Source organism: Perissodus microlepis, chromosome 17 (assembly GCF_051167445.1).
Source record: "Perissodus microlepis isolate ML-2025 ecotype Zambia chromosome 17, ASM5116744v1, whole genome shotgun sequence".
In the NCBI taxonomy this organism is placed as follows: Eukaryota; Metazoa; Chordata; class Actinopteri; order Cichliformes; family Cichlidae; genus Perissodus; species Perissodus microlepis.
The window spans coordinates 24,230,728-24,254,928 of NC_140477.1; the positions used below are offsets into that span (position 1 = coordinate 24,230,728).

A 24,201-nucleotide genomic window follows, 5' to 3' on the forward strand; every position below is an offset into this window, starting at 1 on the left:
TGCCACCGACTCGCCTCTGTCTCCAGCAGCATTCACAAACGTGCGCGTGTGAACGTGACACACACATCTGGAATTCAGCACTACTCTCTCACCTGTTTTCCATGAACATGTTTAGAAGTGCCTCAAACTGAATACTGCAACTACTCCTACTACTACTAAAAATAAAAAAAATGTATAAAAATAAAAAAAAGTTTGTTGTTATTGCAGCAAAACGCTCAGAATTAAAGTATTTTAATGCGTTAAGATTTAATGCTCTTTAATATTTTAAGTTATTGGATGTAAATCCTCTCGTTTCTTGGCACTCTGTCAGGTGTGGATGGGTTTTTTTTTCCAGTCCTTGTGGAGAATCTGGATGGTTTTCAGTAACCTGAGTTCGGGCTGACAGGGCAGATGCTTCTTGTCCTTCATTTGGTCTCTTTTCATGTTCAGTTCTTTTTCTTTTTCATCTGAAGCCACGGTGAGTATCTCAAGGCAGAGATATTCAGCAACACTGTTATTTCATTTGTTTTGCATTTATTTACTTAAATCATTTACTGTGGAAACACTTTTGAAAGCTGCATCTTTTCTAAGTCACCCTGATCGCTGATTTGAGACCGGGAAGAGGAGACATGAACCCATCCTCAGGGGTGATCAGCTGGTGGATTCCCGGCGCTGGTCCCAAGCTTGGATAAATCTAACTGCTGTGACGTGTTGTTGGGAAATGAGGGAGAAGCAGCAAGGCACCATACACCAGCGGGCTGGCCTGGGAACGCCTTGGTGTTCCCCCGGACAAGCTGGAGGAAGTGGCTGATGAGAGGGAGGACTGTGCTTCTCTGCTTAGGCTGCTGCCACCGCAGATGGATGGATGGATTTAAATGAAATGAAGTTGAAGTACAGAACAAACGTCTAAAACTTTGGTTAAAAATCAAAAAACCCACTCTTGAGTGTGTAGTGTATAATGTTGTAAAATGAAGTTTGCATTAGCTCCACATCATACAGCACAGTGCTGAATTGTTATGCAGTATATTTACATTTTGAAATATTTATTACTATATTTTTACGATTTGCGGCTTTTAATAAAGCAGTGATCGCTTCATGTGTAGGTTTTTATTGGTTGCAGGGATCAGCCACACGGCCGGTGAATAGCAGCGTGTTGATGGTGGACTCTCTGATGAGCAGCAGAAACGGCCGGTCGGCTGTAAAAACCTCCCTGTACGGATTGAAGGAGCGTCCAACGGCCACCACAGCGGTGGCTGCTGCTGCCTCACTGCCCTCCTCATTCACCTGCAACAGCACACACAGTTGCTTATTAACTAAAATTAAAACCTGTGTCTGAGAGATGAACTCGTATAAATACATCTCTCTGAATTTATATCAACTGTCAGGATACCAATATGGATTTAGATTTTTATGTTTTAATACCAAACGAAATGATATACAAAAAAAGGCCCAAAATAACATTTAAGGGAAAAACATTTTTTCCAAAAAAGGTCTGGAAATTCAAGACAAATTGTTAAAAAAAAGTAAAATTAAAAAAACATTTAAAATGGAAACACTACCACTCAAATGTGGTCATTCATTACAGAAGCACCCCTCACCCCTTAGTCCTGATCATAGTGTGTTTGTAGAAATGTATGTAGCCATCACCCACCAGTTTGTCATGTTTTTTACAATCTCAGGACTGAAATAACCAAGAAAACCTGCAAGCTCATAGGAAAACAATTTCTTTTTATACTTCTGCATTGGCTTTGCTTCTCAGACCTGGAAGCTACGCTGATCATTCGAATACAGTCAATGGTCCCGACCCACATTTGGGAAAAAAGGACTTGTATAATGTAAAACATGCTCTAAGTGATGTAGATAGTATTTGACTGACCTCCAGGAAAGCTTTATGGAAGGCATCTGAGATGTAGAGGCCAAAGTTGCTATCCTCCAGCATCCCTGAAACACAGAAGGAATTTTGTGGTTTTTCTTAACTGTTCATTTATAACTGCCATAATCAAAACCAACAACAGGTCAAGTTGACTTTTTCTGCTTCCCTTCTATATTCAGAATAAAAACGCAGACCACTTAATAGAAGCCATCAAAACACACCATGCTGCAGGGTCTCCTCCATTTATGTTTGCATCAAAACCTGATTTAAATGACATGAATCTTCAGTAAATAATATAATTTGGTCTTTGGAGAGAGTCTTCCTTTCGTCTTGATGCATGCTCAATCATCCAGGTAAGTAAATCCCCCAAAGTTGATTCTGTTCATCTGGACGTAGCGTTTTCAGTGGGAGAAATGTTTCGTCACTCATCCAAGTGACTTCTTCAGTGTCCGTTGACTGCAGGTTTCCCCAAATTCCAAACATGTTCAGACTGTTAAATGTTTGGACCAAATGTATCATGTTTGACCAGATTGACCAAATATAATTGAATAACATGTATAACAATTATATTTGATTATGTAATGGTATAATCAAAAATAATACTCAAATTCACTTTTAATTCAGTTGATGTGGACTTTGGACTGAGATCCAAAGTTCAGGTTTAAGTACCTGGCAGGCTGGCCTTGTCAGAGCTGAACAGGTCAGTCAATCCCATTTCCTTAAGCTTCTCCTTCAAGCTGAAGCTGTGCTCCACCTTAAAGCGAGGGACCTCAACAGAGACAGTTGTTTCCTTCATCTGATACAACCAACTGTTCAGTTTTGCCAGGTCCAGACTCTCCTCCACCTCAACAAACAAGTACACATAGCACAGAGGTGAAGTACAACAGCAATGAAATATGCACCAGTCAACATTTGACTCTTAAATTACTACATATCTTTAATAAAGGCATTTTTTCTGTAGCAGAAAAAGTAGCAGGACAAAAGACAAAAAGTTTTTATTTGTTATTTACATTCTGCATTTCTGCTTAATATAATAATGATTCCTTTTTAATTAGTATTATGGCCACTTTAAGTGTGAAATAACTAGTAGGAGTAGCAGGGGCCCTAGTTCAATTCTGACCTGAGGCCACTAATTGTGTGTCTTTCCCCATTTGCTTTCTCCCTGCTTTCCTATGTGTCTTCACTGTACTATTCAATGAAGGCAAAAGAGCCCAAAAGTTTCATTAAAAACAATAATAAGCAGAATAGAATAGAATAGAATAATCCTTTAATTGTCCCACAAGGGGAAATTTGGTTGTAACAGCAGCCAAAAAGACAAATATACAAACAAACAGCACACAGGACACGGAACAGAAACATACACAATTTTTCTTACATATTTACATTAAGGACAATGGTTACTATAAACAGAGAGTACTGTAGTACTCTCTGTTTAGCATCAGTGTAGGTCTGATAGCAATTATAATTATCTTATCATTTTTAAACTGCTCTTTTCCATGTTGTGTGAAAGGGACAGAAAATGTTATGGTTGTATTTTTCTAAGTCCTTTATAACAGAAACATAATTATAAACAGCAGACAAGATGAGCTGAAAACACAGAAGGGTTACCTGACTGAGTGTGGTGTCTCTGCTTGGCAGGATGATCACCATGGTGATGTCGTCTCCACGATATGGCATCTCCAGCAGCTGCACATGATCATCAGGGAAATACTTGTACCTGAACTTGGTCTGCTGGTACATCATGTTGACGGAGCAGGTGCGACTCTCGCTGACATGGAAGTCTGCGATGAACACCTGGTCTTTATCAAACTTGTTCTTCCACTGACCCTAAGAGGCAGAACGTGTGCTCAGTTTCTTATATTATACAAGCTCCCTGTTGGCTCACTCCAAGTCTGACAATTTGGACGTTCCCACCTGACCCCTGACCCATGTTTAATGAATGCATATCCCTTGATACTGATACTGAGAGTTTAGAGAAAGCAATTATGCTGTGTGTTTCCCTCCATACCATCACCCCCAATGATTTAGCTTTCTGTGCCTGTAGCTGAAAATGTATGTGGCTGTACTGAAAACATTAGCAGGGTTCAAAAATTCTAGAAAAATAAGACCACTTAAAAGGCTTCGTAACTTCACTAAATCAAATAAAGTAAATGTCCAAAAAGAAAAAGCCGGTTCATAGGCTGGACTGGAGCGTGCCTTATCCTCACTACATGAAATTTAGTGAGTCTGCATAAGCAGACTCAAGAAAGTGGAAGCTATAACGCGCCCATCAACCACTAATCCAAGCACTGCACCAATGTGCTGCCCAGAGATTAAATTCCTCAGTTATTTTATATCTTTAAAAATCTTATTTCAATCTCAGATCTTAATCTTAAAATACAAAGTTTCAATGGGTAAGGTGTTTTAGAGTGAGAAAAAAATGTAATGGATTTTAGGAAATGCAGCGATATTTCCATTAGAATTCCATGTTTTGAGATGATGGTCCTGACTAACATATAAATATTCTTTCTATAAGGATATTAGAAAGTGTAAAAACAAGGAAGAACTTTTTACATTTTGATTAAATTGCAGCATTCGTATAGCACCAAATCACAATGACAGCTGCCTCAAGGCACTTTACAGGTACAAACCCTGCAATAATGATGTATGGAGCATGCAGACAAAAATAATTTAGTTTGAGCTGCAGTATTTGGTATTCAAGTACCTTAAAGTAGATGGTGTTCACAAGCACCAGGACTGTGGTGCGATCCAGTGACCCAGCTGGCAGCGTGTCCTGTATTCGGTTCTCTGTCTTGTTGGAAATCCAGTTATTGATGGCGACCCGGGCGTTCTCTGGGTTCTCCTACACCACAGACACAAGGTTATCAGTATAACTGGTGTAAGACAGATCAATGCCCTTTTGTGAATAATGCTAAATTTGCAATCTCAGCCTCCCTAGAGATTTAAGGAAAATGGGATTTTAATGTTAACTATTTAAAGGTGCCGTATACCTTAAACTGAGCGAGGCAGTTTCTGTTTCACACCACTCCCAATCCTAATCAGTACAAAGTTTTTTTCTAAGCCTGACTTTCCTGAATTTTAAAGTATCCAGATGTTCAAACTAAATAGTTCACATATATACTATATATTGATACAATATAAAGGTCCACCCACTATCTTTATAAGCTTACAGTGTGAATACTTTTGCTACACTGGGGGATCCAGGCTTCCAGGCTTGCTGGTTCATTTAATCAACTCATCAGTGTAAACTGTTTGTATTTGTGCGACTGGCTTTCTGGAAACTCGACAGCTGTCGTAAGTCGGTGTGGTCGAAGTCAAACCTCAAAGTGTTTGACCTCTCAAAAATGAACCTGAAGAAAAGACAAAGGCCATAACGACCAACCACTCTACTCTGGGCTATTGTAGGATGTCGATTCTTTGACTATTATTATTATTCGTATTTGGCAGCATCATAAATTCTAGGCTCCAGAGTTCAAAGTTGTCTCAAATTGAGTTCTTTTCATTATTACCTTGAAGTTGAGAGGCAGCAGTTTGGCTCCATACACTGTCTCGCTAATGTTCTGGTATGTCTCGTTGAAGGTTAATGATTTGTCCCCAAACAGTCGGTTGGCAGATATTAGTTCAGTGGTTTCATCCTTCTTTCTGTACAGACGGCAGTTGAGTTTGGCAAAGAAGAAATGGACCTGATCCGATGTCTTTTCTTTGATGGTATCAAACTCAAATACCTGCAGAAAATCAAAAGTTTATTTTGAGCTTCAAAATTGGGATAGCTGTGGCTCTGGAGGTAGAGGGAGTTATCTACTAACAAGAAAGTGATTTGATCCCTGGCTCCTCCAGCCTGCATGGCAAAATATCCTTGGGTATGATACTGAACCTCGAGTGGCCCCCAGTGCATCCATCAGAGTGTAAGTGTGTGAATGTTGGGTTAAAAGTGCAGAGGCTGAGGATGAGTGTGATTACTGGGGGTGAAGTCACAGTTGCAGGTCCCTGGTGTGGGTGAGCTATATAAATAAAATTTACTAACTTAACTGAAAGTTTTTCTCACAGTCTTGAGATGCTGGAGCAGCTTGTTATCCTTTTAAGAATATTTGAAAATGCATGAAAAACCCATTTTCATGTGCTTTGTGGAGTCAGAGGAGACCTTCGACTGTGTCTCATGAGATCCTGTGGGAGGTGCCACAGAAGGTCCTCATTGCTGTCAATAAGCTGGTCTTGTTCCTGATGAGTGTTGAACTTTTTCCAGCTTTGTCTTTGTCACAACTTCTGTTCATCTTTTTATGGACAGAATTTCTAAGTATTACTCAGAATATAGTCTCTGCCTTTTGGGATTGACGTAGATATATTACACCTCCCATGTCTTAGGGCACGATTCTCAGCTGGAAAAGGGTGAAGCTCTCACTCCAGATCAGGAACAAATTGCCACCTCAAGTATCTAAGCAAGTATCTTTCGGGTCTTGTTCCCAAGTGAGTGGAGAGGGGAGCGGGAGATTGGGGATGGTTTGTGGCTGCTTCTGCACTGATGCTGAAGCTGTACAGGTATGTTGTGGTGTGTGAGTGTAAAAGCGATTTACGTCCCCATCCTCATCTATGGTAATGAGCTCTGGATAGTGACTGAAAGAATGAGATCATGGATACAAACTGCCAAAATTAGTTTTCTCTGAAGATTGGCTGGCCTTTCTCTTATAGTTCAGAAAGTTTGGAGGGACTCAGAGTACAGCTGCTATTCTCCCACATTAAAAGGAGCTAGGTGAGGTAGTTTGGGTATCTGACTAGGATGCATCTCTTGCGTGAGGTGCTTCAGCTTCGGTCTACCAGGCCATGTACAACCCTTTTAAATAAACAATCAAGATATGATTGTAGTGCAGACTTTCAGCTTTAATTCAAGTAGGTCAATTAACTGTGAATTAACTGTTTGTGAATTTCAACCATTTTTATGCATACTCCCTGAATTTTTACATGCTCAAAAGTTATTGGACAGTTTAATGAAAAGCATTTTCATGGCCCAGGAAGACCTCTTCCCCTGGTATTGCATGACAAATCTAGGCAGATTGTAAAACCTGGAGTTGATACCAAGTGCTAAACTTCCATTTCATAGTTTTAAATTGAAACTTTCAATATGTGGTCTGAAAGATATCTGAAAGATAGCAAAAGCTCTACAGGTTGCCAAATAAACAGTCATGTGCTTAAAAAGGAATGCTCTGGCCAGCTCAGTAACACCAAAAAGCCTAGAAGACCACGAAAACCCAAGAGTCAAGAATACTTTTTGGTATCTCCCCTGGTTAAGTGTGGGACCCTGGGTTCGATTAAACCCCCAGACCATTTCCTACACTCACACTCGCTATCGCCATACTTTTCATACTCTCTAGTATGTAAGTAAGTATCCTGGGGTCTTGTTCACGTGTGAGTTAAGAGGGCGATTGAGGACGGTCCTCTCTACGGTCCTCTCCCATAAAGGCAGACAGAAGAAACCAGGATGAACTGGTACCAGAATGATGGGAAGAAAACATTATAAAGAAGGAGAGAAACAGCTCATGATCTGAAGCAGACTGTCCCATAATGCCATGGGTATGTGGTGCCAGTGGTAAATGGACTGGTACTTATATTGCTCCTTTCTACTCAATTGTGACCCCTCAAAGGATATTCTAATACAAGTCTCATTCACTCAATCACACACACACATTCATGCAGTGCTTTTATCTATACTTAAGCACTTTTATCTAAAATTCAGAGACATACTCCAATGAATAGGGGAAGTGAGGGGTATCTTGCCCAAGGACACTTCAACACATGGACTGATTCACCGACGTTCCGATTGGTAGACAACCCACCTGAACCACTCCAAACAGAAACTGCTATCACTGGTAAGATTTTAGTTTCTATTCAAAGACTGAATTCAGGCAAATATAGCGGCTCACTGAATGTGTGAGTCTGTCTGCTGCAAAGATTTCTGCTGTTTTGACTCGTCAACACATATATTGTGTGAAACATATTGCTTCTTGTTTCTTCATAATTGCCCCCATCTCAATGAGATTCCCAGTTCAAGACAGAGAGAAGCATTCCCACAGCATAACACTCCCACTACTGTTTCACTGTGCAGATGGTGTTCTTAGATTAAAGTTATGTTTTGATTTATGATTTATTTGAAATGCTTTATTATTAGAAAATAGGGAAAAGCTCTGTTTTAGCACGCTGATCATTTTAATTCACATAAAGCTGGATGTTAAGACCTACCAATACTGGTAAATTTTGTTTTTTTCTGAAATGATTTATGATTCAAAATGCTATATTGAAAATCCCTTTGTCTGTTAAAAAAGCACTTGGGAAAATTTTGACAAAAGCTTTGGGGTGGGGGTGCAGTTGTCTTCATCTACAACTAAAGGATCACAATGATGCAGCATTTCACCTTCATGATCTGCTTCAGCGTTTCATTGCAAGCTCCGAGTTTGGTCATGGCGAATGCGGTGGAGACGCTGATGGGGGACATGAAGATGTTAGACTCGGGGCTCCTGCCAAGAGCCAGCTGTTTGTACAGTGACAGAGCAAAGCGTCCATTGGCCTTTGACAGTTCCCATACTCGGGGATTGGTGAAATTAGGGACTGCCTCAGGCTCCAGCGATGGTCCCTCAGAGAACTCAGGGCTGCGATAGACACAGTATGGCTCCAGAGAGAGGTCCTTGGGTTTGGCAGAGCAGATGTCTATAGCGATGGCAACAGAGAGGAATGGCAGGAACACCAGAACCAACAGGCAATCAGCAAACCTCATCCTGGAAAAAGGATGAGCAAGAAGTGAGCTTATAATATTGCAGCTCAGTCCATTTGACTTCAGTTTTCTAAGCTTTTATTGAAAGTCTGCCAATTTCAAGCACAAGACCTTTTTAATACCACATACAATTGAGTGCATTTTTCATAAACGCTTAAGTCAGAATGAAATCAACAGTAGATAACGCTCTTGAAAGAGTGTAAAACAGCTAACTGATCATAAGCATAGGAATGTTTTATTTGAAGAGTTTCAGTGCGGGAAGGTTACAGATGATCTTCTTATGGCCTCTGACAGTGGGGGTCATCTCTGTGCTTGTCCTGCTAGACCTCAGTGCAGAGTTTGATACTGTTGACCATAATATTTTATCACAGAGATTAGAGCATGCTGCAGGTATTACAGGTGCTGCGTTGCAGTGGTTTGTACCATATCTATCTAATAGATATGGTAAATGGAGAGCCTTATTCACACACCAAGGTTAATTATGGAGTTCCACAGGGTTGAGTGCTAGGACCAATTCTGTACACATTAAACATGCTTCCCTTAGGCAGTAACATCAAAGGCATAGCATAGCATAGCATTTTTCACTGCTATGCAGAAGACAAACAACTGTATCTATCCATGAACCCAGATAACACACACCAATTAGTTCAATTGCAAGAAAATCCTAAAGACATAAAACCTGGATGAACTCTAATTTCCTGCTTCTAAATTAAGACAAACCCCCTAAACGTCTAACCAGTGTCTAACCAGATACTTACTTTGGATGCCATTATCTTGGCCTCCAGTAACACTCTGAGGAACCTTGGAGTTGTTTTTGACCAGGAAATGTCCTTCAATGCACATATTAAACAAATATGTAGGACTGCTTTCTTCAGTTTGCACAACATCTTTAAAATTAGAAATATCCTGTCTCAGAGTGATGCTGAAAAATTAGTTTGTGCATTTAATCCTTCTAGGCTGGACGTTTGTCATTATTATCAGGATGTCCTAAAAACTCTGTGAAAAGTCTTCAGTTGATCTAAAATGTTGCAGCAAGAGTCCTGACAGGGACTAGAAAGAGAGAGCATATTTCTCCCATACTGGGTTCTCTTGTTGGCTCCCTGTTAAATCCAGAATCAAATTTAAAATCCTTATCATCACATACAAGGTCTTAAATAATCAGTCCCATCTTTTCTAAAAGACCTCATATTACATATAACCCCAATAGAGCATTTCACTCTCAGACTGCAGGGTTACTTGTGGTTCCTATGGGATATAAAAGTAGAATGGGAGGCAGAGCCTTCAGCTTTTAGCCCTCTCTTCTCTAAAACCAGCTCTCAGTTTGGATTCAGGAGACAGACAGCCTCTCTACTTTTAAGATTGGGTTAAAATGTTCCTTTTTTTGATAAAGCATATAGTTAGGGCTCAATCAGGTGACCCTATATCCTCCCATAGTCAGGTTGCTGGGGGAGTGTTTCTTCTTCACTACTATGTGTTTATACACAACTCTGCTTTTTGTCATTAGTTATTATTCATCTCTGGCTCTTTTCCACAGCATGGCTTTGTCCTGTCTCCCTCCCCTCACTCCCAATGGGTCGCAGCAGATGGCTGCCCCTCTCTAAGCCTGGTTCTGGCAGAGATTTCTTCCTGTTAAAAGGGAGTTTTTCCTTCCCAGTGTCACCAAGTGGTTGTTTATATGGGTTCATTTAATTGTTGGGATTTTCTCTTTTTTTTCTCTATATTCTTGTAGGGTCTTCACCTTTGGTGCCATATAAACAAAATTTAATTGAACTGTAGTTTTGGACTCTGTGATTGGAATATAGTTTTTTGATGTATTGTATGTACAACTTTTCCACTGATCTATTATTTTGTATGTCTTTTATAGAATGAACATACACTATTAGAATAACAACAAGACAAATAGAATAGAGTTCCTTCCATCTTTGTCATCTTCAACTGCTCATTTGTACAAAGCTGGATCTTCTATCCACCATCAGCTCTTTTAGACAAACTTTCCAAACACTGCTAGCACAGAGACAAAACGCAATCTAAGAGAGAACTAAAATAATCCCAAAGCCAATGAACTTCATATAACACAAAACACCAGGAACATGTCGAGCATTAACTTTGCTAAAAACAGCAGCCAGGATCAACAAAAATACAATATACTCTTTAAACATCAATACTGAATACAAGAATAGCATAAAGTCACAAGTGTGTAAAGTTCAAAACAACCAGAAACATTTTCCCTATCAAGCACCAGATCATCAACATTTTTAAAATAAGACATTTCGTTCACTAAAGCATGTTTGCTGTATGGCATCACAAACACGATATTCTACTCTAGTCTACCATATGCATATTTCACTGTTATAGCAGAAAAAGAATAAAATTAAAGATTGGGTCTTACTTGACCAGGTAGAGCCGTGAGTGTTCACACAGGCAGATTTGTGCAGTTTGAGCTGAACTCAGGTCAGTGTCCTGCAGAGCACACAAACAACAAATCAACCTTTGAGACATTGATCCACTGTTAGTTAGAACAATCTGCAGCCATCAACAGAAAGACGCATTCGCCCACATAATGACGACTGGAGCGGTTATCCCACAACAAAACATCCTTAGAAAAACAAATTCTTTACCACTACTGGAACAAAATGTCTTCTTATGATCACAAATCACATATTTAAATATTAGATTTTATGAAATATTTTAAGAAACAATTCTTGGAAAATGTTACATTTGAATTAAAACAGGTTTGACGTGGTGAGTCACCTCAGTTCATCCTCTGTCTGATAAACGATCTTTAAACTCAACTCCACAATCTCTTTGAAACAGCCTTCTTCTCCAAATACTTTGGGACTCTTTTAGTCTTTACCTTAACAGGAAAGCTGTGTGAGAGAGAGCAGGAGGACAACATAACAAAAGGCAACACAGATTTAAACCCGGGCCACTTCGACAGCAAATGGGCAAACTGCTCAACCTGGTGAGTTAAACCATGGCCCCAAACCTGATTACTTCTGACTGTCTGTATGTGAAAACAGATTTCAACGGCAGGTGGTCGGACAGTCGGTGTTCAAGGTCAGAGCTGTGTACTATGAAAGGGCCATGTTAGGGATGTCCTCTGAGCTTCAAGGATTACTTGTAAATACATTGGCTCTCATTTCCTGTAGTGGGTGTCATTTACGAACAGTTCATAGGCACAAATGTCCGCATAAATTATGCATACAAATATTTCATGGAAAAATCAGTTATTAATCTGTTATATTTTCATACCTGGATTCATTTGAACTTAGCAAAGAAATCAGCAGCCTGGCTGCCTTAGAAATCTATACACAAGCCTTTAAATTTACCACCACTACTACAATAAGCAGTAATAATTATATTTATTATTGCTTTTCAGTCATTATTTAGTTTTCCAAAGTACCATAAGCCACAAAATGCTCAGAATTAAAGTTAAAAACAATGAAGCCTACAAATGAAGCTAACTAACCTGGACGGCATACAACAAGTTTTGGAAGGACATCCAGCACCATATAGACAACTTTATTAAAAGGAGCTGGTGCCCCAAGATGAAGTGAAACTCAAAATACAACAATGCCACAGAGCTCTCAGGCCAGAGTAGTGTAGCCTCAGTCAATGGTGTGTTTGCTTTCAGGAATTTCAAACCAAAGAACGATGTTCCTCACTGCATGGAAAAAGAAGGGGATACTCCGTGGTGACTGGAGGACACGTTTTGAACATGATTAACCCACAGAAACTCTGGCAAAGAGAGAGCCTTAGGCACCAATAAGGAGAACGTTGTGGGAGAGGGAAAACCGCCTCCTGCCAAACTACATGTGTACAACAGCGGGCTGGTAATGTACAACAGCGGGCTGGTAATGTACAGCAGCGCAAGCAAGGGAGCAGAGGATTTAAAGAAAAGGGGATCCTGATTCATCTGGACAAACCAAATGGACCTGCTGCACAGGATACCGCAGAGGTGAGACAGAAGAGGGGTTGGCTGCAAGCCGGGAGATGACAGCCAACAGAGTCACCAGAAGACGAACAGAGAGACTGCAAAGCTTCACGGGGCACCACTAAGTGACAAGATTGTAACTGAAGGCAGCAGGTTGAACTAAATGCATTACAGTAATGAGGAACTTTGTAAAAGATGAAGCTAGGAGTTAGAAAACTCCATATCAAGTAACAAACATGCTGACTACTATTTATGTGGAGTATAGGTAATGTTTACTAGGTGATTGTTAGTTTAAAAAACAAAACTTTTCTAGAATGATCACGTTTCCTTGGCTCCGGCACGGACAGAGTTCTGGTTCTGAAGCTCTGGTGGGTGTGGAAATACTCATTTCTAACAGAGTACATTTCCAGATGACGTCTGAAGTAAGCAACACCATCAGCTGCAGTTTTAATAGAATTTCCTGGGAAAACTTTATTTGTGGATTCATAAATACTAAAACAAATTGTTCATGAGACATTTTACAGAAGAGGAAAATATGACACAAAAAGTCCATCAAACACACAAATCTGATCAACTCAATAGACTATTAGTTCATTAACACACTGAGCACACCATTCAAACTTTAATGGTTTTTAAAAAGAAACCATGTTTCCAGTAAAAAAATTAAAAAAAATAAAATTAAAAAAAAAATAAAAATCGTATTAGCAACAGTCCTGAGCTCCTTGAGCAAAGCAAATTCCACTTAAAGTTTAAGAGGTTTGTTTAGTCTGGTTTACACGGTGTCATAAGAGTTTGGGCAGCTATCTTAAATAGTTTAGCCTCCAGCGTTTTTCTGCATCCCAGAGAATTGCTAGGACTAAAGACGGCAAATTTCCAGTGACAGCCAGTGTCCATGGAAACCAGGACGTCTATCAGACCAGCTGAGAGTACCTAGGACACACCAGGCTTCAACTATTTATAAAAGCTTAGTGCATATTACAGTTCAATATGGGGTTGCTTTACTGGTGATGTGGGCATCAGAAGAGTTTGGGCAGCTGTCTCAGGCGGCTCAGGTCCAGGATGTTTCCCAGTGATCCCTCTGTCTGACGGAGGTTTGCCCTGACAAAAGATGGCTGCCTGTTGGAATGGTTCTTTTTGTCACTGGTATGTGGTTCAGTGTGGTTGGCTAATAGCTGCATTTTGGGGCGCAGATCTTGGATCAGCTGACTCTGTGGGAGGAACCTCGCATTCACAGCTTCTGTCAGGGGCTCACGATCTGATGTCTCCTGAACTCCCACCTCCTTTTGCTCCACCTCATCTTCGCCATCCTCTTCCTCGATCAACCCATACTTTCTCATGTACTTTCTGGTGGCCAGAGACATGTTACTAGGTGATGGCAGAGAATCACTGGTGGAGGAGGAAGTGAGACTAGAATGAGGAATGTGGCCTCCCAAGGACAGCCTGCTGAGCTGAGAGTCACTCAAGTAGTGCAGGGCAATGGCGTTGGCCTCCAGGCTCAGATCCACGCTGCCTCCTGGACACAGAGCGCTGGCTGTCGGCTCAGAAACACTCAGTCTAGAAAGTACTGCTGCCGGGTTGATGCTGGCCAGAGTGCTGACAGTACACAGAGAGAAAAACAGTCATAACATCGGCTATAAACTTGTTGTGCAGATGCATTACATTCCAACACTGACAGGATAAAGTGTAGCAGCATAGTTAAGATAACGCAGACCTTTCATCTACCTTAGTGAAATGCAAATTCCTCAATAACGTGTCTTATCTGATTTAGGCTGTGCATTTGAGAGTTACACAGGGGAATCAGGCATCTCTGATTTATTGCCTTCAATTTCAGAGTACACAGTGTGTCCAGAGTTGTATGCAGTGATGAATGTAACACTGTAAAAAAGCCAATCAACCTCAGTGGGAGTAGAGTTTAGGTAGCTGTTCTGCACATGGCGTTTAAGAACATAACAGTAAAAAAGTAATCATATCCCTAAAATGACACAGAGCTTTCAGAAAGATATCTACTGCAATTCAATTTATTCCCCACTGCTTTGTAATGCATTACTGTAAAATTCAATTTGACTAGAAAATCTTTAGAAGAAAAATAAAACAGTGCTTTCAAGGAATATTGTTAAATGTTCAGTTTCTAGGCCATACATCAGAACAAGATGGACCATGTGATTCAAGTGGTGAGATCACTTAAATTTCGAAAGAAGCTAATTGAGTCTAATAAGAGAATAAATGCCATGCTGAGGCAGACATTTTCAACATTTACATGGATATTTAAAACAAAAAAAAAAACAAACAAAAAAAAACCTCACCCACAATAGTCATTTACTAACATGGAAAAGAGACCTAATGTTTATTAATCCACATTTAACCATTTTACTCTTTTTTTGCAGTTGACGATGTCATATTGTTCTTTGTGATATATTTGTTTTTAATAATCAGGAGGAAAGAAGCAGCAGAGAGGCGTATAAGACTGAAACTCTGTTTCCTGGTCCCAACACTGAATAGTCACATTTTAGGGGGGTTTAATAAATTTAGACAGATTTCTAGAAATGAGAGCAGCTTCATCCAAAGTGGGATGAATGCCATCTCTCCAAACAAGATCAGGTTTTTCCTGGAAACTTCCCAATTATCTGTGAAGCAGACATTTTTTCCGTACACCACTCAGAGAGTTAGCAATTCCAGGAGAACGTGCGGCTAAACATGTCACTCCTGGTCTGATTGGGGAGGGGACCAGAGAAAACTTCACTGAAATCTGGATTCATGAACCTGTACCTAAGTTCAAGCGGCAGTCTGTAGTACAGTTGAGCAGGCTGCAGTAGGAGCCTGCAGATCTAGATGAGTATTACTTTCATGTTTAAGGGTGGCGCACACACATATCCGTGTGTGAGGCGTTTCAGTACCTGGCAGTTTCCACAGCTTTCCGATGGTTTTTGCCAGACTCTGTCAGAACGTCTTCGTCCACGTGGACTCCGAGCTGCTGCAGCTGCCGCAGTGTAGCACTGACCACCGGGTCTTCTACTGGACTCTGCTGCTGCTGCTTCTTGCTGGATGAAGAGGACGACATGGACTGGAAGGACTGAGAACAATCAGAAACTGCTGACAGACTCCTCGTCCTCCTGGATTCGTCCTCCACTTCCTGTTTGCTAGGTGACTCCTGAAGACGACTGGTGAGTTGAGTCTGAGACACAGAGCAAAAGTAATTATCTTTATATGACATGCACAGTTCTGTCCTTTGTACCCAGAGAACAAATGAACCCTGTGTTAATTCATACTGACCAATGGAAAGGGAAAAAAAAGTAGTTTAATTTGGAATTAAAATGTAATGATACACAATCTTTGTGTTTTAGGTTACTTTTACTGAACAGTGATGTCCTTTGATTGATCCTTGTGGGGGGTTTTTTCTGTTAATGTTTGACATATTATGTTTTCATCAGGAGGAGGAGAAAAAAAAATAAAAAAATCAAGGAATTCTGTACAATGAATCCTCCAAAACGCTGCCCTACATCAATGACTGGCAACGCTTCCCCAGCAGTGGGCAGTGCAAAGTATATGCAGCCTAGAGCATTCGTACCTGTGCTGCTGTGTACCTGTGCATTAAAGCACACTTTAAATACATTATCTCTCCCTGCTGGTAATGAAACTTCTGCGTGCATGTCTATTTAACGTTTTAGGAAGCCAAAGGGTGAAAGTGGACACAGTCTCTATTACACATTTTGCTGTGATATTGGTTTGAAAAATTTCTGCAACATGGCTTCTCTCTGACTCTGGAGGCTTAACCCTTTTCTGGATTCAACAGGTGAACACATTTATCTAAAGGGACCGGCACTTCTGTAACGTCATTCTACTCAGCTCAGCAGTTAAAGCGCTTTTTACCAAAAGTCTCAAAGAGTCACAAAGAGATTCATGCAGTGCTTTCTGGAAAGGAAGGGTCTATTCCTATCATTCTGACTGCAGAGTCAAACTGTTACCTTTTATTAGACCTGACATCAAACAGGTTTGCAGATACTATTTTGTCTCACCATGAGGTTGTGGTAGAAGGTGTGCTGTTCCTCTGTTGGTTTGTACATGCTGAGACTTTCTCCCAGAACTGGACTGCTGATGTGGAAAAGAGCAAAGGCATTGGTGAGATAGCTCCACAACAGCGGTTTAACTTTTCGCTAAACTTCAGTAGCACCACAGGTTTATTCAGTGTCACTGCAAATCAAACCATCAATTTACAAAAAGAAAACCATGAAAGCAGAAGTTAAGACCCATTAACTGAGTGGATTTATCTCAGTTGCACGAGGTTATGTCAGTACTTCTGCAGTACAGAGAAATTTGAGCTGAAAATAATTTGTTTCTTTAAATGGCACCTGGTCTCACCTGTGCACACCAGGTGGGGAGCAGGGAGCTGAATGACCTCTGTCACTGTCAGCACTACCCGCAGGCCTGATGAGTGATGATGAAGAGTTTGAGGGGCTAGAGGAGGAAGATGAAGGTGGAGGCTTGGGTGTAGACGGGGGCCCAGTAGAGGAGGGAGGGTGCACCTGCTCTTCCTGATGTGAGGTGGACTGTGCAGGACTCCCCCAGAACAGACTAGCACCTGGAAAAAAGAGTGATGGGGAAAAATGGTGATGATGTGAGCTATAAGCCTCTTCCTGGTGATTTGACTGCTCAGTAAACACTCACCTGTCTCTACGGCGATGCTGGCCACACTCATGGGTGTGTGTATGTCACTTGGGGACTGGTTAGAGGACTGAAGCTTCTTCTGAGCCTCTAGGAGCATCTGGACCTGCCCGATTATCAGAAAATATTAACTGCAGCAAGGATGCAACCACGTTAAACAGTACTTGTTGAAAATAGCCAGCAATACTATCCACAGAAGCCTTTAAATACAGCCACAGTTCCAGTTTCAGGCCTCTTCCTGGTTCCCTGTGTGCCAATGACAAGTCCTTGTTCTTGTTCATGACGTATATATTCTGGTTGTGTTGTGTGGAAAGAGTACAACTGTTACCTGAGCCTGCAGCAGGCGCAGCTGGTGCTCCTGATGGAGGAGGAGCTGGTAGGTGTCTGGCGGTACAACTCTACCCGCCTGATAACAGCATTGATTCATACAGGAGGGTTGGGAAAGCCAGGGCGAGGGCACAGGGTCTGCTGCTGCATAGGAGTGTGGGAAGGAGGCTGGGGGTCTGCACGGGAAGGAAGGAGTAGGAGGGCGGACAAGTGTGCAGGGAGGAGAGTGGTGGTGGGTGGAGTGGGAAGTAGAGGCATCAGGGTTGAGGGGAGCTGGGTGGCTGGAGGAGTGTGGAGGTGAAACATGTTGATGAGATGGAGAGGGGGCAGGGCAAGTGAATGATGGAGGAACAGACCGAGTGGTGGGGGCAGGAGGTACAGAAAGAGATGGATGGTTGCTAGGAGGAGGAGGAGGAGCATGGATGAGACTAGAAGGAGAAGGATCATTATGATGGGACACAGGTGAAGCAGCAGGAGGGAGACCTGGGGAGGCAATAATGGCGGTACAGTTGTAGGGATGGTTAGAGCAGCAGTTGCAGGGCTGCTGTGGGTTGGAGTTGGGGTTGGGGGTGCTTTGAAGATAAGGAGGAGTTCTAAGGGCTGAAGAGGAGTTTCCACGTGGATGAGCTGGAGGCTTGCAGGCAGAGGCAGGATTGGGCTGAGTGCAGGTGAAGCTGGAGTCAATCAGCAGAGAGAGCTCAGGAACAGATGGCTCCACCCGCCGAGCCTGAAAGGAACAACAGATTACTGCAGAGAGAGAGACACAGAGACAGACACACACACACTTTTGGCTTTTAACACAACTTTATTTACACCACATTAAAAACAAAGACCACAAAAAAAACCCACCTAGCACAAAGTTGCTACTACATAATCAGCAACATCAACATGCACTAACCATTTACTAACCCCAACCAGAGAGGAGGAAGAACAAGAGGAGGAGGAAGAGGAAGAATGTTGTTTTGTCAGCAAGCAGGAGTGGGCACCAAAAAAGTATCATATAAAGTGCACATCAAATGTTGTGGGTTTCTATTAACAAGGCTGGGAAAAAGGAGATGAACATGAAACATTGGATTTGCAAGTTGCGTGACGCACAAAAGTAAAATATTCCCAACACCTGAGCCTGAGACATCCTAAGGGCTGGGAAAACTAATGTTAAATCAGCACATCCGCAGAACGGTCAGACCACACATCTCACACACGTAACATTTTCCACATCTGAGAAAAACATCTCCACACCACCCAAACCACCCCACAGTGTGTTAACGGAAGCATTGACCCGAGCCCATTCTGTGACTGACCTGGTGAGCTGGAGTATGAGGGCTCGGGGACGGCCGTGGAGAAAGATCATCATCCTCAACTCCAGAGTCCTGATCAGTGACAGAAAGGGCAGCGGAGGGTGGAGGCGCTCTGAGGGCACAAACAAATCAGCACACGAGCATTAACACACTTTTTAGTCACCACTGCTAATTGTCTGACAAGTTCTAACTAGTTCATTGGCCTGCCTGCTGAAGGAGATCTGAGCTTCTCTGAAGACCTCCAACTTTCTGCTGTGATCCTCTGAAGTCAGCTCCACCTGCAGAGTCTTCCCATCCACCTGCACTGCCTGCTGAGCATACACAGCACAGCTGATCATGAGTGAATGACTGAGGAGGAGGAGCAAGAGTTTAAAACAGGTGCTGTGTTACCTGGTAGAGAGTGGCTGTGTGTGAAGCCGTCAGCAGCTGGCAGTCCAGCTGTGGTCCTGAGCCTCGACAGCGGAAGAACTGAGGAGCTCTGCGAGCGCAACTGAACACAACGAGGAGGAAGAAGCCACCGTCGGACAGCACTCTGAAACACAGCACAGCCGATCAGACACGCGTACACGTCCAATCCACTCCTTTCTGCCACCGTCACCTCACCTGTCCTGGAGGGTGGAGCTGAACATGAATCTCAGACACCAGGCCCACACCTGAGGGTTGTAGATGTGTGTGACTCCACTCAGCCAGCTGTCACGAGACAGGAAGCAGAAAGAAATACCCCCACTTAAGAGAAGCAAAAACATCTGGGCTTACATCTGGACTGTTAGAATTCATCTAAAAAAATCTTTCACATCATTTTTTCTCGGTACTCCTACTCGGAGTAGAACATTTCATAAAAAATACAAGTGCCTCTCATTAATAATTATAAAATTAAAATCAGAATTTCTTAAAATGTGAACAATTTTTAAAAGTAGAACTCATACATCAGTGCTAATCACATCCCAAAAGAACTACCAGGTGATAATTTGGACTCCTCCCCCCCCCCCCAGGGTTGTCTGATGAAAGGTGAAGCTTACAGTCCGACCAGCGGCAGGCTGGAGGCTTTCGGATCAGACTCAAGCAGCAGGAGCAACTTCCTGGTCTGGTCCATGGTCAGAAACCTGAAAAGAGAACTAAGACGTCAGCAAACGTGATCAGAGGCCGAGAAGTGTGGTGATGAACTCTCGCTCTCTCACCCTCTCTGTCGGCTGCTGTCACGCCCCAGTGGTCTGCTTACGTTGGTTAGACTCCTGAACAGAGCAGTCGGGATGATGGGGACACTTCTGACCGGCTCCACTTCCACGCTGACAGACGGACTGATGATTGACCAGCTGAGGGTAAACGTTGCAGCATCACTCTGCTCACAGCAGGCCACATGCCCTTTGACCTTTAGCAGCTGAGACAGATCTAGAGTCTGTCGGCTGCTCACAAACTGCTGCAACACCTAAAACACCAACACACAGTCAACACAGTTTTGTATTATTGTTCAGTCTTTACCTTACAATATAAAGTGTCTTAAGGCAACTGTTCTTGTGATTCAGCCAAATCACAAGAACAGCTGAATTGAACACCAGCAGCTGCTGTGCTCCACCTAAAACCACATCTGTGTCAGTCTAAGCATGCATATGCCAAGATCATTGTAGTAAGAAGAGTTGATCATGTGCTGCATTCGCTGGGAAATGTTTTGTCTGTGTAATCTTTAGGCAGTTTCAAGTGGCCACTAGAGGAAGTGAAAGGGCTGAAGGGTAACAAACTCACCTTGAAGCAGTGATGGAGCTCGGCCTCTGATTGGACGACAGTCTCAGTCTGAGAGGAGAATAAACAGGGAACCAGGACGTCTCCAGGCAGAGGAGCAGAGGGAACCTGACCCGAGGCTCCGGCCTGATCCCGACCCGGGTCGAAGCGATCTAGGGTGATTGTGATGCCCTCCTCATCTGAACCACAGCAACACACAGAGGACGGACAGCTGGACTAAGGTGCTCGACGCCACAGACACATTTATAAAAGAGCTGAATCAGCATTCAGGATGAGCTGAAGTTAACCTCTGACCTGAATTGACAGAAACCGTTCCTAATAAGAAACAGTGGAGGCGGGGCTTGTTACTGCGACGGGCGTGACGATGCGCCAGACGAAGAGTTTTCTCTAATAGCACCAACCGAGGCTTCCTGCAGAGATACATACCTCATCTGTTGTCACTTAAATATGACAAGATTATAGTAGGTTAAATTTGTTATTGATTCAGTGAATAAAATATAAAGTGTAAAAGTCTGTCATGTTTTTATTGCTCTACGTGGTTTAAAAAAGCATCTTATTTTCCTTATTTTCACTCAAATGTGAAAAGTATCCATTCTTAATAACCATCTTAATAACTTAGTATGCAGTCTTTTCCTTCAGCAGACTTTCGCACACATTAGCAGACCACAAGCAGTGAGTCTAGATCTCAGCTACAATGTGCTCTCACTACAACAGTGCACAACCAGTTCTATTGATCAGCAAGGAAGCAGTTACCTGTGTGAGCTGAGGTGAAGGCGGAGCTTCTCGCCCATGGGGCTGCTGTCCCACAGAGCTGATCTGGATTTAGGGAAACTCAGTGGTGTCCGAGGGTTCACTGAGTTCCTGTACACCACAAGAGATAAGATGGGGACACTCCAAAACCAGCTTTTGTTATATTTCATAACAAAATGATTCACATTTTAATCAAGTCACAAAAACTTAATCATTAAAGAATGACTAAAATACAAGGATGACAAGAAATTTTATTTTTTGTATTCAGAGTCCAAGTGTCAAAGTGTATTCTGGTCTTCTTCACCGATCTTGACATAAAGTTTTTAAAGAGCTTATTCAATTCACTGTTAAATCTAGGCTAGCTATAGCTCACGGAAACTCACAGACCAGTTCAGTTTATATAGAGATATCTAGATGGTAAATTATATAGCGCTTTTCTACTCTGAGTAGCCCTCAAAGGGCCTTATACAACTTGCCTCAATCACCATTTTTCTACCTAAGTGCTTTCTATTTAACATTCATACTCCTAGAGTTGCCCAAATGGGAATGGGAGAATGGCATCCATGCTGATTGAGGCTTGGGGAAAAGAGGTCCAGAGGAAACTACAGACTGTGGGTTTTCAGCAGTGTTTTGGCCTGGAAGGAAGATTGTTTGTTGTCGTTACCAAGCCAAGTCAAGTCAACACGAAAGTTACAACCTTCTTCCAGCTCAGAATCTGATCACCTCCTTCGCTGCTGTCATAAAGGGGAACACGCGAGGCTCACAGTCTGTGATATAATCCATAACAGATCAAACCACTGCTGATGTGACAGCTTTCATTTCTCTTGTCGTTTTTGGGAGATGGGGGTGGGTTATTAAACTATTACCTGCTGTCAAAGGAACGGGCCCTGTAACGGAGCAGCTTAATGATGACTAGCTGTGTGCTAACATTAACTCACCGTGCTCTCGCAGTCTCCTGGAACATTTCACACGGCAGACCCTGGAGGCTTCGCGGGTAGTTCATCGCTGTTGTCGCTGAAAGAAGAGACTGCGCGCTAAATTGAGCCTGCTGTTACCGACTGCTGGGGTATTTGCGTTAGCCTAGCGATCGGGCCATATTAGCGCCCTTACTACCTGGCTAAACGTAACAAAACTTAACTCTTTGGGAAGGTCACTGAAAGATTAAAAAAGTTCCAACCTTCCTGGAACAAATTTCTTGTCTGTTACTATCTTAGTAAACCAGGCCGCAAACAATCCGCAGAAAACACAGGTCGGCTACAGTTTAATTATGGCGCTGTTTCCCGACTCGACTGGCGGGGCAACAGAATCAGCCAATAGCAAGTTCCGCTGCAGCCACTCTGGCCAATGGCGTGCCGCTTCTTCTTCTTCTAATTCTAACCCTGTCCATCCTGCTCACTCGTAATGAAGATCTGAAAGTCTTCAGCTCTGCCTCCTGTATTTGTGTCAGTGCCACCATGTCCAAACAATACATCATTGCAGGTCTCACTACCATCTTGTAAACCTTCCCTTTCTTTCTTGCTGCTATCCCTCTGTCACAGATCAACACAGACACTCGTCTCCACCCACTCCACCTGCCTGCAGTCTCTTCTTCACCTTGCTTGTGCGCTGTTTCTTTAAATAGCCAGCGCGAGGTATCTACCTTCACTACCTCTGCTCCTTCATTCACACACGTATTTTTTCTGTCTTCCATTCCTCTGCTACGAAAGAGTATTAGGGCCACATAAGGAAAAATATTATTGAACATTTCGAGGTTAAGGTCGTAACTCTATTTTGAAAAAAAAAAAAAAAGAAAGCTGAAATGTGGAGATTACAGTTCTTTACACCCGCTTTAAAATGTCTGGTGTAGATGAGTTAGTGAATTTTTTTATTTTTTTATTTCTGTCAACCTCTTTAAGTTTACCTTGACCAGCAAAAAGCATGGGCTACAAGAGAAAAGTCTGAGCCAGCCAGGTGGTCTCCCTTTAAAAACACATGATCTATGTATGAGCATCTGTTGAATTATTTGTGTGTTCAGCTGTATCATTTTCAAGCACACAAGTAGTTTCCTGGAAAGCAGCACATGGAGGAATTATTTATCAACCTGTTATATGACACCAGTCCAACAAGCTCCTGTGTGAAGCGCAGAAATAGGTTGATTAAAGCTGGATACCACCAAGTTCCTGCACTTCTGGGCTTTGTTATCATGTCTTGGGCACAGTGAAACACATTATTCCACACAATTTAAAAAGTCAAACTGGACCAAATTAAAATATATATTTCCATTACTTTGTGCTTCCTGTCTTTTATTGTTATTTTTTCTTTTAATCGTCTTGATCTTGGACTCTGGTACTTTGTAATTGATGTATTTTCAGATTTCACAGGGCAAGCACTGCTAGCCTTGCTTGCACGGAAAAAACAGGGTTACTACTATACAAAGCATCCCCCTTTTCCCCAGGTTTAAAGGTAAGAGGTTTTATTGTCGAATGAACAGAATAAACTGTGATTTACACCACACAATAAAATTCACTGTCACATACAAGCTAAATCTTCTAAATCCCCCCCTCCCCCCGTTTTCTGGTCAGTATACTCAAAATGTTTTTTAGTGTTTTGTCATTGATGTTGCAGATTCAAAATCAAATATAAAAGTGTTCAGGTGCCCTTTCAGACATATAATCAGTTTGTTTTGTCGGGACAACGCCCACTTTCACAGAGTAAAACGTGTATCCGTTTTTTTCCCGTGAATGCGTGTATCTTACTCATAGCAAATCTTCGCTGGAATAGCTCTTCTTTGTTGTTGTATTTTGGGTCCAACCAGCCAATCAACGTACGATTTTGCCCATGAACGCCCACCAGTTTTGCGAGCCGTCCAATCAGCGAGTCCTCACGACGGACGCCATCTTGTCCG

At 42.2% G+C, this 24,201-nt stretch overlaps 2 protein-coding genes across 4 annotated transcripts; both read right to left on the minus strand.

Annotated features, from left to right (window-relative positions):
* Positions 1 to 1,071: 1,071 nt before the first annotated feature.
* serpinc1 (serpin peptidase inhibitor, clade C (antithrombin), member 1) lies at positions 1,072 to 11,072 on the minus strand. Its single transcript, XM_084909953.1, has 8 exons — positions 11,002 to 11,072; positions 8,256 to 8,616; positions 5,362 to 5,577; positions 4,557 to 4,694; positions 3,461 to 3,679; positions 2,522 to 2,696; positions 1,856 to 1,920; positions 1,072 to 1,263 (listed from the first exon to the last, which is right to left on the minus strand). Exons 2-8 carry the CDS (start codon positions 8,613 to 8,615, stop codon positions 1,087 to 1,089), a joined length of 1,350 nt encoding a protein of 449 aa, XP_084766079.1. The 5' UTR covers position 8,616; positions 11,002 to 11,072; the 3' UTR covers positions 1,072 to 1,086.
* A 1,920-nt stretch (positions 11,073 to 12,992) lies between these two features.
* stil (STIL centriolar assembly protein) lies at positions 12,993 to 22,918 on the minus strand. Of its 3 annotated transcripts, none has more exons than XM_084910696.1 (16): positions 22,256 to 22,918; positions 21,321 to 21,428; positions 20,862 to 20,977; positions 20,571 to 20,746; positions 20,009 to 20,256; positions 19,850 to 19,933; positions 19,434 to 19,520; positions 19,221 to 19,362; positions 19,038 to 19,141; positions 18,834 to 18,942; positions 17,534 to 18,259; positions 17,209 to 17,311; positions 16,903 to 17,122; positions 16,560 to 16,632; positions 15,441 to 15,718; positions 12,993 to 14,139 (listed from the first exon to the last, which is right to left on the minus strand). In XM_084910696.1, the coding sequence occupies exons 1-16, from the start codon at positions 22,318 to 22,320 to the stop codon at positions 13,563 to 13,565; spliced, it is 3,216 nt and encodes a 1,071-aa protein (XP_084766822.1). In that variant the 5' UTR covers positions 22,321 to 22,918; the 3' UTR covers positions 12,993 to 13,562. The 3 variants fall into 3 exon arrangements, with proteins under 3 accessions (XP_084766822.1, XP_084766820.1, XP_084766819.1); XM_084910694.1 differs by having other exon boundaries at positions 16,560 to 16,635; positions 19,038 to 19,138; positions 22,256 to 22,917; XM_084910693.1 differs by having other exon boundaries at positions 16,560 to 16,635; positions 22,256 to 22,917.
* Between the last annotated feature and the right edge of the window lie 1,283 nt (positions 22,919 to 24,201).

What these genes read in the sequence shown, in the direction of transcription:
- serpinc1 (XM_084909953.1), bottom strand. Translation starts at nt 8,615, where the DNA reads ATGAGGTTTGCTGATTGCCTGTTGGTTCTGGTGTTCCTGCCATTCCTC. An exon ending in TGCTGCCTCTCAACTTCAAG is followed by an intron (nt 4,695 to 5,361) that starts GTAATAATGAAA and finishes TCTGTGGTGTAG; the next exon opens with GAGAACCCAGAGAACGCCCG. An exon ending in TGAACACCATCTACTTTAAG is followed by an intron (nt 3,680 to 4,556) that starts GTACTTGAATAC and finishes TCTGCCTCTTAG; the next exon opens with GGTCAGTGGAAGAACAAGTT.
- stil (XM_084910693.1), bottom strand. Translation starts at nt 22,320, where the DNA reads ATGAACTACCCGCGAAGCCTCCAGGGTCTGCCGTGTGAAATGTTCCAG. An exon ending in CAGGAGACTGCGAGAGCACG is followed by an intron (nt 21,429 to 22,255) that starts GTGAGTTAATGT and finishes TGTGGTGTACAG; the next exon opens with GAACTCAGTGAACCCTCGGA. An exon ending in CCTTCTACCACAACCTCATG is followed by an intron (nt 15,719 to 16,559) that starts GTGAGACAAAAT and finishes TCTGTGTCTCAG; the next exon opens with ACTCAACTCACCAGTCGTCT.